Genomic DNA, 15,100 nt, shown 5'->3' on the forward strand with positions numbered 1-15,100 from the left:
ATCTCTTGCCTGGGCTGCCATTAGACTCACTAACCGATCTCCCTGAGTCCAACCTTACCTCTCTTCGGTCTGTTCTCAGCATAGTCCCATAGTCATCCTTTGAAATTGAAAGTTGGGACTGCTCAAAGTCCTGCTGTGGTCCCCATTTCACTAGGGTAAAAGCCAAAGAAGCCAAGTCCCCCTTGTGTCTCACCCCCTCACCTACTACTCTTCCCCTCATTCATTCAACTCCAACCACACTTCCCTCCTTGCAGTTCTTCAGACACACCAGGGACACTCCCTTCTTAAGGGTTCCCTCTGCCTGCAATGTTCCTTCCTCCAAGGCAGTAGCTCCCAACCAGGAGCAATTTTATCCCTGGCTGGACATTTGGCAATGTCTGGAGACACTTTTGATTGTCTGACTCAGAGGAGGTGTGTGCTACTGTTAGCTAGTGGGTAGAGGCCAAGGATGCTTCTAACCATCCTACAGTGCATTGGACAGCCCCACAACAAAAAAATCATCTATCCCCAAGTGTCACTAGTGCTGAGGTTGAGAGACCCTGGTCTAGGCCTGACTCCCTTGCCTCCTTCATGAATTTGTTCAAGTGTCGCCTTCTTAATGACTACCGTGGCAACCCTGTCTTAAGCTGCAACCCTCTTTACCCTGTTCATCAGCTTTTCCTTACTCTTCTCTACTTTTCTTTATCCTATATCATGTCCTAATGTACTACATAATTTACTTACATTCGGTTATGGCTTTTCTTCCCGTGCTAGGATGTCAGTTGTTTTCTTTGCTTTTTCTGCTATAGCCCATGTGCCACTCTAAGAACAGGCTTTCAATATATTTACTATGCTATTGAATAGATTTATATGAACCCTGATGCTATGCAGTAAAACATTTCAATCTACCAGAGCTAACTAGGAGGCAGATAATAGCAAACATTACACACTTGCCACACGTCAGATGTTCTGCTGGGAGTTTTACATGCATTATCTCATTTAATCTTCCCCATGCCCTTACAGGGTAGATGTTACTTTTATTCCTCTTCTGAGGCTTAGAAGTATTAAAAACAACTTTTCCTGGGCTTCCCTGTGGCGCAGTGGTTGAGAGTCCGCCTGCCAATGCAGGGAACATGGGTTCGTGCCCCCGTCCGGGAAGATCCCACATGCCGTGGAGTGGCTAGGCCCGTGAGCCATGGTCGCTGAGCCTGCGCATCCGGAGCCTGTGCTCTGCAACGGGAGACACCACAACAGTGAGAGGCCCGCGTACTGCAAAAAAACAAAAAAAAGACAACTTTTCCAAGACAGAGATAGTTGTGGAGCTGGGATGTTAGTACTCTGCCAACCACCATCTATGGAGAGGTCTCATTTTATTTTAATAGCAGAACTGTATATAGTACACTCAGGTACTGGTTAAGAAGATTCAAGAGTACTTAAAAGAAATGAGAGCCAAGATATTAAGTATATTATCATTTATCTTCCATACCCTCTACAGTATATTAGGAAAAACAAAGATCTTCTCCTTTTTACCAACATGGAACACTTTCTGAAAAGCATCCTCTCTGCAGAGCAACAAATCCCAAGAAAACCAAGAGATCAGCTTGGGGATGAAGATAAGGTAAGATGCCCATATGATCTACAGCATTGAGACTGTACTCTCCTATATACTTTGGAACTTTTTATTGTGTGTTTAGGGCCGTATTTATCATTGAGCATGTCAGCAGAACAAAGGATGGGAAATTAATGGTGGTATGAACAGGTAACATCATCAGTCACTTATTAAAAACTTTACCAACAGATGGTGGATCTTAGATCTTAGAGTTAATCCCTCTGCCTTCAGGCAGGTCAGGCATTAATCTTAGAGAGCAGGAACTGAGACTCAGACTTGCCCCAGTTCACCCAGCTAGGAAAAGACAAACAGCAACTAGGTCCACTGCCTTCTCATTCAGGGTTTCTCCCACTGTACAGTAATGATACCTACTGCTGTTTTATAAAAGGTTGTTTTCAGTCTTAAGCACTTAAAATGTTGTTATACTCTTAAAAAACAACAAATATTTTGGTTCCAAGTGATCAGAATTAATATTTTTTAATGTATAATTAGCAAAGAGAAAACCCCAAGCATCCTCATTTTTCTCATGCAGAGCAGTGATCTAAACATGTTGAGATCAAGATCAGAAACAAGCACCCTAGAGACGTAACCGAGCACTGACTCCAGCCCTGGGCCCCAGTCCACTTTAAAGTTATCACCAGAGTCTGGGGTGAAAACTACTTTTAAAACTTTATTAAAGTATAATACAACTTTTTAAAGTGCACATATCATAAATGTACACCTCTTGAACTAGCCAAATGAACGTTCCCAGGTAAGCAATGAGACCAAGAAATAGAATGTTACCAGCTCCCCAGAAGCACCCCATGTCTCCCCTCCCGGTCACCTGAGAGTGGCCACTATCCTGACACCAAACATCATAAATTGTTTTTGCTTATTCGTGAATTTTATATCAATAGAATCATAAACTATGAGTTACTTTATTGCTCAAATTTGTGAGATTTATCCATATTGTTGCAGGTAGTTGTAGCTTGTTGATTCTCTTTGTTGTAAAGTATTCCATTGTACAGATATATCACAATTTATTCACTCTATACTGATGCACAGGTGGGTATTTTCCAGCTTAGGGTTTTTACAAATAGTTGTGCACCTTTTGATGACTATACCTAGTCAGGTATTTACTGAGGACTAGAACTTCTGGGTCTGAGGGTATGGATATGCTCAATGTCAGTATCTGCTATCAACCAGAGTCCCACCAGCCGTGGAACAGAGTTCTGTTTGTTCTCCATCTTTATCAGAACTAGCATTTTCCATCTTTTTCATTTTACCCATACTTCTGGGTGTGTGGTTTTAATTTGCATTTCCCTAATGGCCAATGGAACCGAACATCTTTCATATATTTATACAGCATTTGACTGTCCTCTCGAGAGAGATGCCTATTCAAGCCTTTTGCCAATTTGTCATTGGATTGCCTATTTTTAATTGATTTGCAGGAATTCTTTATTCTGCGACTATTTTTCCTCATTCTGTGGATTGTCTTTTTATAGAAATAACTGCATGTTTCTTTTTCTGTTTTATTTTTAGATCTAGAAAGAAAATGGTGGCCTCATTTCAAGTCTGCATTATTAAAAGGTGTTAAATATATCAGTATAACATCCAATGAAGCTGAAAAGAGAACATTCATATATAAATCACATAAATGTATATTATAATTTGGGGTAGATACATAACATAAAGGGCTACTTCCTGACACGAAAGAAAAACATGCTGACATTTTCACTGTGACTAAAAGATTAGACCACATATATTATTATAATATTCATTTAAAGATATTGACTGAACCTCTTTATAAAAATGTAAAATTTGTATATATCATCATTTATCAGGCTAACTTACTAAAATTGTTTGTTACCAAGTCACACAAAAGGAGATGGATATAGTTACAAAATATTTGGTGATCTGGAATGAGAATACATAAAATATAGGCCATGTGGCATATGTAAAATTCACTTTGGAGGCCCTGATTGGAAAATTTCAAAGGGATAAGCAGTTACCTAAAACTGAAGCTTCAGGGTAGATTTGAATATTAAGTAGGAGAGATACAACCATCACATGAATTCAGTGTAAGCCAAAAAAATTTTTTAATACAAACTCCAAACCTCAGATTACAATCCAAAGTCTGCAATTCAAGCTGTTTCTCACATGGATAAATTTCTTAATGTGTTTCAAGGTAGCAGAAGGGTTTTTTTTAATATATAAACTGTTATTGAGTCTCCCAAGCAATGCAAGGAAAGCAGACAAGTTAAGAATTAAAACTGTAATTTAAATAAAAATTATATGGATGGATAATGAATAATAACTAATCATTTAATTCAGTGACCATCTCATAGTCAAATTTTTAGTCCTGCAGGCCTTTGTCCTAATTAAAATATGTTCAGATATGGCTGAGGATTTAGCTTTAAATCCAACCAATCAAAATACTAACAGTAAATTACTTTAGAGAAAAATTAAAACACTGAGACAACATGACAAGAAGATTTACAATTAAGGTTTAACAAAGAGTTTTAAATCAAGCCCTAAGGATGATCTGCTCAGAATCAACTCACTACATCTAACCTCTCCATTTCTCCAATCTTACACTGACATTGGGTTTTCATTTCTTTGTTGCTAGAGATTGGTCACTTAGTCATCTTAAACATTCATTCAGTTTAAATCATAGATTAGCCATCAGGCAAAGCAAGTACAAAATTTGTCAGCCTTAAAGCTGTTTCATTAGTGGGAATTCCCTGGCAGTCCAGTGGTTAGGACTCTGTACTTCCCCTGCCAGGGGCCTGGGTTCAACCCCTGGTTGAGGAACTAAGATCCCACAAGCCACGCAGAGCAGGCAAATAAATTTTTTTTTTAATTTTTAAAAAACTGTTTCATTAGTTACTATCTCAGTTAAAATTACCTGCTGCCTTCATAGAATAGATACCAATAAAATGATAGTTGCCCTTAATAATGGGCCATGGGGGGCTTCCCTGGTGGCGCAGTGGTTGAGAATCCGCCTGCCGATGCAGGGGACACAGGTTTATGCCCCGGTCCGGGAAGATCCCACATGCCGTGGAGCGGCTGCACCCGTGAGCCATGGCCGCTGAGCCTGCGCGTCCGGAGCCTGTGCGCCGCAACGGGAGAGGCCACAACAGTGAGAGGCCTGTGTACCGCAAAAAAAAAAATAATAATGGGCTATGTGGCAGCTGTTCTGTCTCTTCCATGAACTGGGAATTCTTAAATAAAGCATACCTCCGAAATCATTGCATAATAACTTCATAAGATTAAAGCCTTGTCCAATACTCTGAGAAGGTAAATCTTATTTTGATATGATAAATATTGAGTGTGTGTCAAGAACTTTATTTAATTATTCACATAAATTATGCAATGTATTTCCTAGAAAGCATCGTGAACATTAACTAAGCCAGACATACAAGACTATTTAGAATAGTTAGACTAAAACTCCAGATCCTCACAAAGAAAAAGTCGTGCAAAAATGAAAGTTTTTTTTTTATGTTCCTCATACTTTGCTGAACAAGGCACCTACCAAAACATGACTCTATTAACCTCTTGGCTGAATTCTTGGGCCCTCCATTTGATTCTATTAATACACTAACAGCTGCAGGCTTTTACTAAGTGCGTGATTTTTAATGGAAATACCATAGATTATAAGGCAGAGATCATGTTCTTCTTCCTGCTGCATTATGCGTTTTATTGCTGAATCAAATCAATAGTAAGCTTTTAAAGTTTTGAGACTCTAGTATCTTTAAGGAATTAGCTTGTGTGCACGCATATATACACACATGCACAACTCATTGATCAAAAAAAAAAGAATAAGAAAACCTCAATAGATACAGAAGCCATATTTTACCAACTACCAGCAATAAGAACCCTTTCCCAAAAATACAATGCTTAAAATAATTCTTCTTGAAACAATTTTTATTTCAAAAGTGGTACATAGACTTCTGCTTCCAGAAGGATGAATCAGACATACTTTTCCCTATTCCTCCCACTGAGAACAACTAAGCCTCTGGACATTACAAACAAAAACAAACAAGAAGATTTTGAAATGCATAGAGAAGAAAGTAGACCAGCTAGGGAACTCAGAACCCAAAGTAGGATATGGTGGTGAACTCCACAGAGTCCCTTTTTCCCTTAATATTCCAGACTTGGATATAAAGAAGCCAGTAACCCATAAATACGAACGAGCATAGACCAAGAAAGCCCCCCAAAAGCCTTCTCTCTCTAGCCAAAGGACTAAGAAAGGGGCAGCCTAGCGAGACAGAAAACTTTGAGATAATAACTGCTTTACTCTAGTCAAATATCAGAAAAAAGCTGACTCCACCCATGCCAGCAAAGGTTGAGTGAGGAATCTAGACCTTCACCCTTGCCAGGCTGCAACAAGACACCACAATCTCCTTTGGGGGTGGTGTCAGAGAAGAGAACCAAGCAGAGAACTAGGAGTTTTTACCTTTCCATCCTCTCCGGGCAGTAACAAACCCCTCTACACCTCATGGTATCAGTGGAGACCACATGGTGAATCTACCAACATATGGCAGTAATGCGCTACCTTATTACCACCACCTCCCTGCTGAAGTAGCATCAGTGGAGGCCAAGTGGTGAGTCAGAACTTTTACCATTGCCCACTGGTAATGATACCACCCTCATTAAAGCATTTATGGGTACCACATGGTGAGGTGGAATTCCCATACCTGCCCAGCAGGTATGAGAAACCCCTTCCCTGCATGTCAGTGGAGGCCAAGTGGGGAACCTGGACTTTCATCTCCCATCAGGCAGTAACAAGGCAGCATCCTCTCCCCTCCCGCCCAAAGTGGGTGGAATAGTGTCAAAGGAAATCAGCTAAAACAAAGTTTAAATAAGATCCCAAGCCTTATAATATCAAAAATATACAGGTTTCAGTCAGAGAACCAGAAAGATATAAAACTGAGTGGAAAAAAGACAATAGATGCCAACACCAAAATGACAAAGATATTAGAATTATATTTCAAAGAGTTTAGGGGCTTCCCTGGTGGCGCAGTGGTTGAGAGTCCGCCTGCCGATGGAGGGGACACGGGTTCGTGCCCCGGTATGGGAAGATCCCACATGCCATGGAGCAGCTGGGCCCATGAGCCATGTCCACTGAGCGTGTGCATCTGGAACCTGTGCCCCGCAACGGGAGAGGCCACAACAGTGAGAGGCCCGCGTACCACAAAAAAAAAAAAAAAAAAAAGAGTTTAAAAGAACCATCATAAAAATACTTCAACAAGCAATTATGAACATGCTTGAAACAAATGAAAAAAATGGAAGTCTCAGCAAGAAACTATAAAGTCACAAAAAAGAAACAGAAGAAAAAGAAGAAACAAATGAAAAATTTAGAACTGAAAAATATACAAACCAAAATAAAAAGCTCAATGGATGGGCTCAACAGTAAAATGGAAAGAATAGAGGGAGGAAAAAAGTGAATTTTTAGATAGAACAATAGAAATTACCCAATATGAACAACAGAGAGAAAAAAAGACTGAAAAATGAATGTATCAGTGCCTCAGGGAATTATGGTACTATAACAAATGATCTGGCATTCAGATCATCAAAGTCTCAGAAGAAGAAGAGAAAGATGGCAGGCTATAAAAGTACTCAAAGGAATAATGGCTGAAACTCCTCAAATTTGGAAAGAGACATAAACCTACAGATTCAAGGAGCTGAGTGAATATGAGACAAGATAAATCCAAATAAATCCACACCAAATGCACCATAATTAGATTTCTGAAAACTAAAAACAGAGAAAAAATTTGAAAGCAACCAGAGAAAAATGACACCTCACCTATAGAATAAAAGCATTTTTATGACAGCAGATTTCTCATTAGAAAGCATAGAAGCCAGGAAGAAGTAGCACACTTCTCTAGTGCTGAAATAAAAACCATCAATCCAGAACTCTATATCTGGTGAACATATTCTTTAAAAATGAAGAGAAAAATCAATACATTCACAGATGAAGAAAAACTAACCCAGACTACCCTAAAAAAAGGCTAAAGGAAATTCCCTAAAAAGAAAGGAAACAAAACACCTTGGAACACCAGGAAGGAAGAACACAGTAAACAAAAATAAGGATAAAAACAATATCTTTCTTTCCTTCTCCTTTGAGTTTTCTAAATTATGTTTGAAAGTTAAAGTAAAAATTACAATGCTGTCAGATGTGGCTCTAAAATCTATGTAGAGGAAATATTTAATACAATTATAAATGGAGGAGGATAATGAGAAATGAAGGGGGTTCAGGTTTCGACACTTCATTTGAACTGATAAAATAACAATGGTAAATCATGACAAGTTATGTACTTATAATGCAATACCTAAAGCAACCACTAAACACACACACACAGAAAGGCAAGAAGACAAATGAAAAGCAGAGAGAACAAATGGAAAACAAAAATTAAACAGTAGACTTAAGAACTAACATATCTATAATTATAATAAATAGTCTAAACACACCAATTAAAAGACAGAAATTGGCAGAAAATATGACTCAACTATATGGACATCATCAACTATAACCAGGTTCACAGCAGGTTGAAAGTAAAAAGATGGGAAAAGATACACCATGCATACATTAATCAAAAGAAATACACCATGCATACATTAATACACCATGCATACATTAATCAAAAGAAAGCAGGGGTGGCTACATTAATATCAGATAAAGCAATATCAGGGCAAAATAAATTACTAGAGACAGAAAGGAACATTATATAATGATAAAAATGTAGGTCTATCAAGAAGACACAGCAGTTCTAAATGTATAAAACAACAGAGTTGTACCATATAAAACAACAACAGAGTTGTACCAAGTGTAAAACAAAAACTGATAGAACTGAAAGGAGAAATAGACAAATTGCAATTATAATTGGAGACTTCAACACCCCCTCTCAACAATTTATAAGACATCTAGACAGAAAATCAGCAAGGATATAGAAGAACTCAACACTTAATCAATAGTACTACTTAACATTAGTGGAACATTCCCCCAAACAACAGTAGAATAAATTATTTTCAATATTCTCTAACCAGAATATAATCAAATTAGAAACCAGTAACAGAAAAATAACAGGTAAATCTCCAAATACTTAGAAACTAAACAACATCTAAATAATCCAAGGATCAAACAAGTTGTCTCAAGGAAAAATTTTAAAATACATTGAACTGAATGACAATGAAAAGTCAACATATAAAAGTTTGTCGGAACAGGTGAGCAGTGTTGAGAGGGAAATTTATAGCCCTGAGTACCTATATTAGAAAAGAAGAAAAGTCTCGAATCAAAAATCTAAGGTTGGGGAAATCCTTCAAGATGGCAGAGGAGTAAGATGTGGAGATCACCTTCCTCCCCACAGATACATCAAAAATACATCTACATGTGGAACAGCTTCTACAGAACACCTGCTGAACGCTGGCAGAAGGCCTCAGACTTCTAGAAAGGCAAGAAAATCTCCACATAACTAGGTAGGGCAAAAGAAAAAAGAGAGACAAAGGAATAGGGATGGGACCTGCACCTCTGCGAGGGAGCTGTGAAGGAGGAAAAGTTTATGCACACTAGGAAGCCCCCTCACTGGCAGGGGTGGGTGGGGGGAGCTTCGGAGCCTCAGAGAACAGCGCAGCCACAGGGGTGCGGAGGGCAAAGCAGAGAGATTCCTGCACAAAGGATCGGTGCCGACCAGCACTCACCAGCCTGAGACGCTTGTCTGCTCACCTTCTGGGGTGGGTGGGGGCTGGGAGCTGAGGCTTGGGCTTCGGAGGTCAGACCCCGAGAGAGGACTGGGGTTGGCTGTGTGAAGACAGCCTGAGGAGGCCAGTGCACCACAGCTAACCGGGAGGGGGTCCGGGAAGAAGCCTGGACCTGCCAGAAAGGCAAGAGACCATTGTTGCGGGGTGCGCGAGGAAAGGGGTGGGCCCAACATAGGAGCTTCTTGCTCCGTGCGCTCACAAATGGCAGGGCACCGCCTACACAAGGTCCAGGGGCGGGTGCAAGCCACAGCTGTTATCTTGGACACCAGAGGCGGGCAAGATGGCTAACGCTGCCACCGCGGGTCCTGTGAGCAAGTGCAGGTCCCTGCCCACACCTTCCCGGGAGCCTGTGCAGCCCATCACTGCCGAGGGTCCCACAGCAGTCTGAAGCATGCCATGCGCTCTTCTGGGGCCAGCTTCGCCAGGAGAGCGCACGGTGCACCTCAGGCTGTTGCAACTTCCTGCCGCCTTCTGCCGTCGCAGGCACACCCCGCACATCCCAATTGTGACTGCTTATCCCTCCCTCTCCCTGGCCTGAGTGAGCAAGTGAGTACTAATCAGCCACTGAATTCGCCCCTCTTGCCTGGGCGGGGAACAGATGCCTGAGGGTGACCCACACGCAGAGGCGGGGCCAAAACCAAAGCTGAACTCAAGGGGCAATAGGATCAAAGAAGAGGAAGGGATCTCTCCCTGCAGCCACAGGAGCAGCAGATTGCGTCCCTGCAAACGGTTGGTGAACCCTGCATCTGTGGAATATCTGATTTAATGAGTGTTCCCACAATTGAGGCTATGGACTTTGGCGGCAACTGTGGACTTTGGGAGCAAGTACACGCAGGAGTAAGGCCAGATCAGACAGAGTCTGAGTTGGCCACAAGTGCCCACTGCAGGTCCAGAGACCTACCTAGAAGTATTGGAGGACTTCCTAGGAAGGCAGGGATTGGCTGTGGCTCATTGTGGGGGCAAGGACACTGACAGCTGAGACCACAGGAGAATATTATTATTATTACTATTGTTTTTTTCATTTTGTTTTGTTGTTGTTCTTTTTTTTATTATTCTTTTAATTTTATTTTTTATTTACTTTTTATTTTTATGGTTTTATTCTCTTTTTTTTACTTATATTTTTATTGGAGTATGATTGCTTTACAATGTTTTGTTAGTGAATCAACTATATGTATACCTATATCCCCTCCCTTTTGGACCTCCCTCCCACCCCACCCATCCCACCCATCTACGTCGTCACAGAGCACCAAGCTCAGCTTCCTGTGCTTTTATAAAGCATGTTCCCTCAAGCTATCTATTTTATATATGGTACTGTATGTATGTCAATCCTAATCTCCCAATTGGTCCCACCCTCCCCTTCCCCGCCATGTGTCCACATGCCCATTCTCTACACCTATGTCTCTATTCCTGCCCTGCAAAAAGGTTCATCTGTACCATTTTTCTAGATTCCACATATATGCGTTAATATACAATATTTGTTTTTCTCTTTCTGACTTATTTCACTCTGTATGACAGACTCCACATCCATCCACATGTCTACAAATGACCCAATTTTGTTCCTTTTTATCACTGAGTAATATTCCATTGTATATAGGTACCACATCTTCTTTATCCATTCATCTATCAGACATTTACATTATTTCCATTTCCTGGCTATTGTAAATAGTGCTGCAATGAATATTGGGGTACATGTGTCCTTCTGAATTATGGTTTTCTCAGGGTATATGCCCAGTAGTGGGATTGCTGGGTCGTATGGTAGTTCTATTTTTTGTTTTTTAAGGAACCTCCATACTGTTCTCTGTAGTGGCTGTATCAATTTACATTCCCACCGACAGTGCAAGAGGGTTCCATTTTCTCCACACACTCTGCAGCATTTATTGTTTGTAGATTTTTTGATGATGGCCATTCTGACTGGTATGAGGTGATATCTCATTGTAGTTTTGATTTGCATTTCTCTGATAATTAGTGATGTTGAGCATCTTTCCATGTGCCACCTGGCCACCTGTATGTCTTTTTTGGTGAAATGTCTATTTAGGTCTTCCAACCATTTTTTAATTGGGTTGTTTGTTTTCTTGATATTGAGCTCCATGGGCTGTTTGTATATTTTAGAGATTAATCCTTTGTCCGTTGCTTCATTTACAAATTTTCCCCCATTCTGAGGGTTGTCTTTTCATCTTGTTTATAGTTCCCTTTGCTGTGCAAAAGCCTTTGCTTCATTAGATCCCATTTGTTTACTTTTCTTTTTATTTTCATTACTCTTGGAGGTGGGTCAAAGAAGATTTTGCCATGGTTGATGGCAAGAGTGTTTTTCTTATGTTTTCCTCTAAGAGTTTTATAGTGTCCAGCCTTACATTTAGGTCTTTAATCCATTCTGAGTTTATTTTTGTGTATGGCATTAGGGAGTGTTCTAATATCATTCTTTAACATGTAGCTGTCCAGTTTTAACACCACTTATTGAAGAGTCTGTCTTTTCTCCATTGTATGTTCTCGCCTGCTTGGTCATAAATTAGATGGCCATATGTGTGTGGGTTTATCTCTGGGCTTTTTATCCTGTTCCACTGATCTATGTTTCTGTTTTTGTGCCAGTACCATACTGTCTTTTTTTTTTTAATTTATTTATTTTTGGCTGCATTGGGTCTTTGTTGCTGTGCACGGGCTTTCTCTAGTTGTGGCAAGCGGAGGCTACTCTTTGCTGCGGTTCACGGACTTCTCATTGTGGTGGCTTCTCTTGTTGCAGAGCATGGGCTCTAAGCACACGGGCTTCAGTAGTTGTGGCATGCAGGCTGAGTTGTTGTGGCTCACGGGCTTAGTTGATCCGTAGCATGGGGGATCTTCCCGGACCAGGCTCGAACCCGTGTCGCCTGCATTGGCAGGCAGATTCTTAACCACAGTGTCACCAGGGAAGCCCCCATACTATCTTGATTACTGTAGCTTTGTAGTATAGTCTGAAGACAGGGAGCCTGATTCCTCCAGCTCCGTTTTTCTTTGTCAAGATTGCTTTGGCTATTCAGGGTCTTTTGTGTTTCCATACAAAAGAAAAATTGTAAAATTTTTTGTTCTAATTCTGTGAAGAATGCCATTAGTAATCTGATAGGGATTGCATTGAATCTGTAGACTGCTTTGGGTAGTATACTCATTTTCACAATGTTGATTCTTCCTATTCAAGAACGTGGTATATTTCTCCATTTGTTGTTTATGTCATCTTTGATTACTTTCATCAATGTTTTATAGTTTTCTGAGTACGGGTCTTCTGCATCCTTAGATAGGTTTATTCCTAGGTATTTTATTCTTTTTGTTGCTATGGTAAATGGGATTGTATCCTTAATTTCTCCTTCTGAATTATCTTAGCTTTTGCTTGTCTGTAAAGGTTTTAAACATGGCAGTGTGTACATGTCGATTCCAAACTGCCTAACTATCCCTTCCCCCACCCTTCCCCCAGTAACCATAAGTTCGTTCTCTAAGTCCATGAGTCTGTTTCTGTTTTGTAAATAAGTTCGTTTGTATCATTTCTTTTTAGATTCTGCACATAAGGGATATCATACGATATTTCTCTTTCTCTGTCTGACTTACTTTACTCAGTATGACAATCTCTAGGTCCATCCATGTGGCTGCAAATGACATTTCATTCTCTTTAATGGCTGAGTAATATTCCATTGTATATATGTACCACATCCTCTTTATCCATTCCTCTGTTGATGGACATTTAGATTGTTTCCACGTCTTTGCTATCATAAACAGTGCTGCAATGAACATTGGGGTGCGTGTATCCTTTCAGACCATGTTTTCCTCCAGATATATGCCCAGGAGTGGGATTGCAGGGTCATATGGTAGCTCTATTTTTAGTTTTTTAAGGAACCTCCATACTGTTCTCCATAGGGGCTGTACCAATTTACATTCCCACCAACAGTGTAGGAGGGGTCCCTTCTCTCCACATTCTTTCCCGCATTTATTGTTTGAGGATTTTTTGACGATTTTTTTTGACTGATGTGAGGTGATAGCTCATTGTAGTTTTGATTTGCATTTCTCTAATAGTTAGTGATGGTGAACATCTTTTCATGTGCCTCTTGGCCATCTGTGTGTCTTCTTTGGAGAACTGTCTATTCATGTCTTCTGCCCATTTTTGGATTGGGTTGTTTGTTTTGATGATATTAAGTCTCATGAGCTGTTTGTAAATTTTGGAGACTAATCCCTTGTCAGTGACATGATTTGCAAATATTTTCTCCCAATCTGTAGGTTATATTTTTGTTTTGCTTATGGTTTCCTTTGCTATGCAAAAGCTTTTGCGTTTAATTAGGTCTCATTTGTTTATTTTTCTTTTTATTTCCATTATTCTGGAAGATGGATCAGAAAAGATACTGCTGCAATTTATGTCAGAGAGCGTTCTGCCTATGTTTTCCTCAAAGAGTTTTATAGTATCCGGTCTCACATTTAGGTCTTTAATCCATTTTGAGATTATTTTTGTATATGGTGTTAAAGAATGATCTAATTTCCTTTTTTACATGTAGCTGTCCAGTTTTCCCAGCACAATTTGTTGAAGAGACTGTCTTCCCAACATTGTGTAGTCTTGCCTCCTTTGCCACAGATTAATTGACCATAGGTGCATGGGTTTATTTCTGAGCTTTCTTTCTTGTTCCATTGATCTATATTTCTATTTTTGTGCCAGTACCATAATGATTTGATGACTATAGCTTTATAGTATAGTCTGAAGTCAGGAAGCCTGATTCTTCCAGCTCTGTTATTTTTTCTCAAGATTGCTTTGGCTATTCAGAGCCTTTTATGTCTCCATACAAATTTTAAGATTCTTTTGTTCTAGTTCTTTGAAAAATGCCATTGGTAATTTGATAGGGATTGCACTGAATCTGTAAATTGCTTTGGGTAGTATAGTCATTTTCACAATATTGATTCTTCCAATCCACGAACATGGTATATCTTTCCATCTGTTTGTGTCTTGTTCGATTTCTTTCATCAGCATCTCATAGTTTCTGGAGTACAGGTTTTTGTCTCAGATATGTTTATTCCTAGGTATTTTGTTTATTTATTTTTTCATGCAATGGTAAATGGGATTGTTTCTTGAATTTCTCTTTCTGATCTTTCATTGTTATTGTATAGGAATGCAAGAGATTTCTGTGCATTAATTTTATATCCTGCAACTTTGCCAAATTCATTGATGACCTCTAGTAGTTTTCTGATAGCGTCTTTAGGATTTTCTATGTATAGTATCATGTCATCTGCAAACAGTGACAGTTCAACTTCTTTTCCAACTTGGATTCCTTTTATCTCTTTTTCTTCTCTGATTGCTGTAGCTAGGACTTCCAAAACTATGTTGAATAAAAGTGGCGAGAGTGGACATCCTTGTCTTGTTCCTGATCTTAGAGGAAATGCTTTCAGCTTTTCACCATTGAGTATTTTAGCTATAGGTTTGTCGATAAGGCCTTCATTGTGTTGAGGTAGGTTCCCTCTATGACCACTTTGTGGAGAGTTTTTATCATAAATGGGTGCTGAATTTTGTCAAAATCTTTTTCGGCATCTATTGAGATGACCATATGATTTTTAGTCTTCATTTGTTGATGTGGTATATCACACTGACTGATTTGCAGATATTAAAGAATCCTTGCATCCTAGGATATATCCCATTCAATCATGGTGTATGATCCTTTTAATGTATGGTTGGATTCAGATTGCTACTATTTTGTTGAGGATTTTTGTGTCTATGTTCATCAGTGATATTGGCTTGTATTTTGTGTGTGTGTGTGGTATCTTTTTCTGGTTTTG

The 15,100-nt window shown here is 39.6% G+C and overlaps 1 protein-coding gene across 1 annotated transcript in view; it reads left to right on the forward strand.

The window, feature by feature from the left end:
- Positions 1 to 2,219, forward strand: part of LOC149748810 (uncharacterized) — a 78,801-nt gene extending 76,582 nt beyond the window's left edge. The window contains 1 exon segment of the mRNA XM_089915887.1: positions 1,475 to 2,219. Within this exon segment, the coding sequence (XP_089772013.1) occupies positions 1,475 to 1,627 (153 nt within the window). The 3' untranslated portion in view covers positions 1,628 to 2,219.
- Positions 2,220 to 15,100: the final 12,881 nt, after the last annotated feature.

Source organism: Delphinapterus leucas, chromosome 7 (genome assembly GCF_059928025.1).
Source record: "Delphinapterus leucas isolate spDelLeu-1000000601 "Yukka" chromosome 7, BTC_Dleu_Yukka2, whole genome shotgun sequence".
NCBI classification, from domain to species: Eukaryota; Metazoa; Chordata; class Mammalia; order Artiodactyla; family Monodontidae; genus Delphinapterus; species Delphinapterus leucas.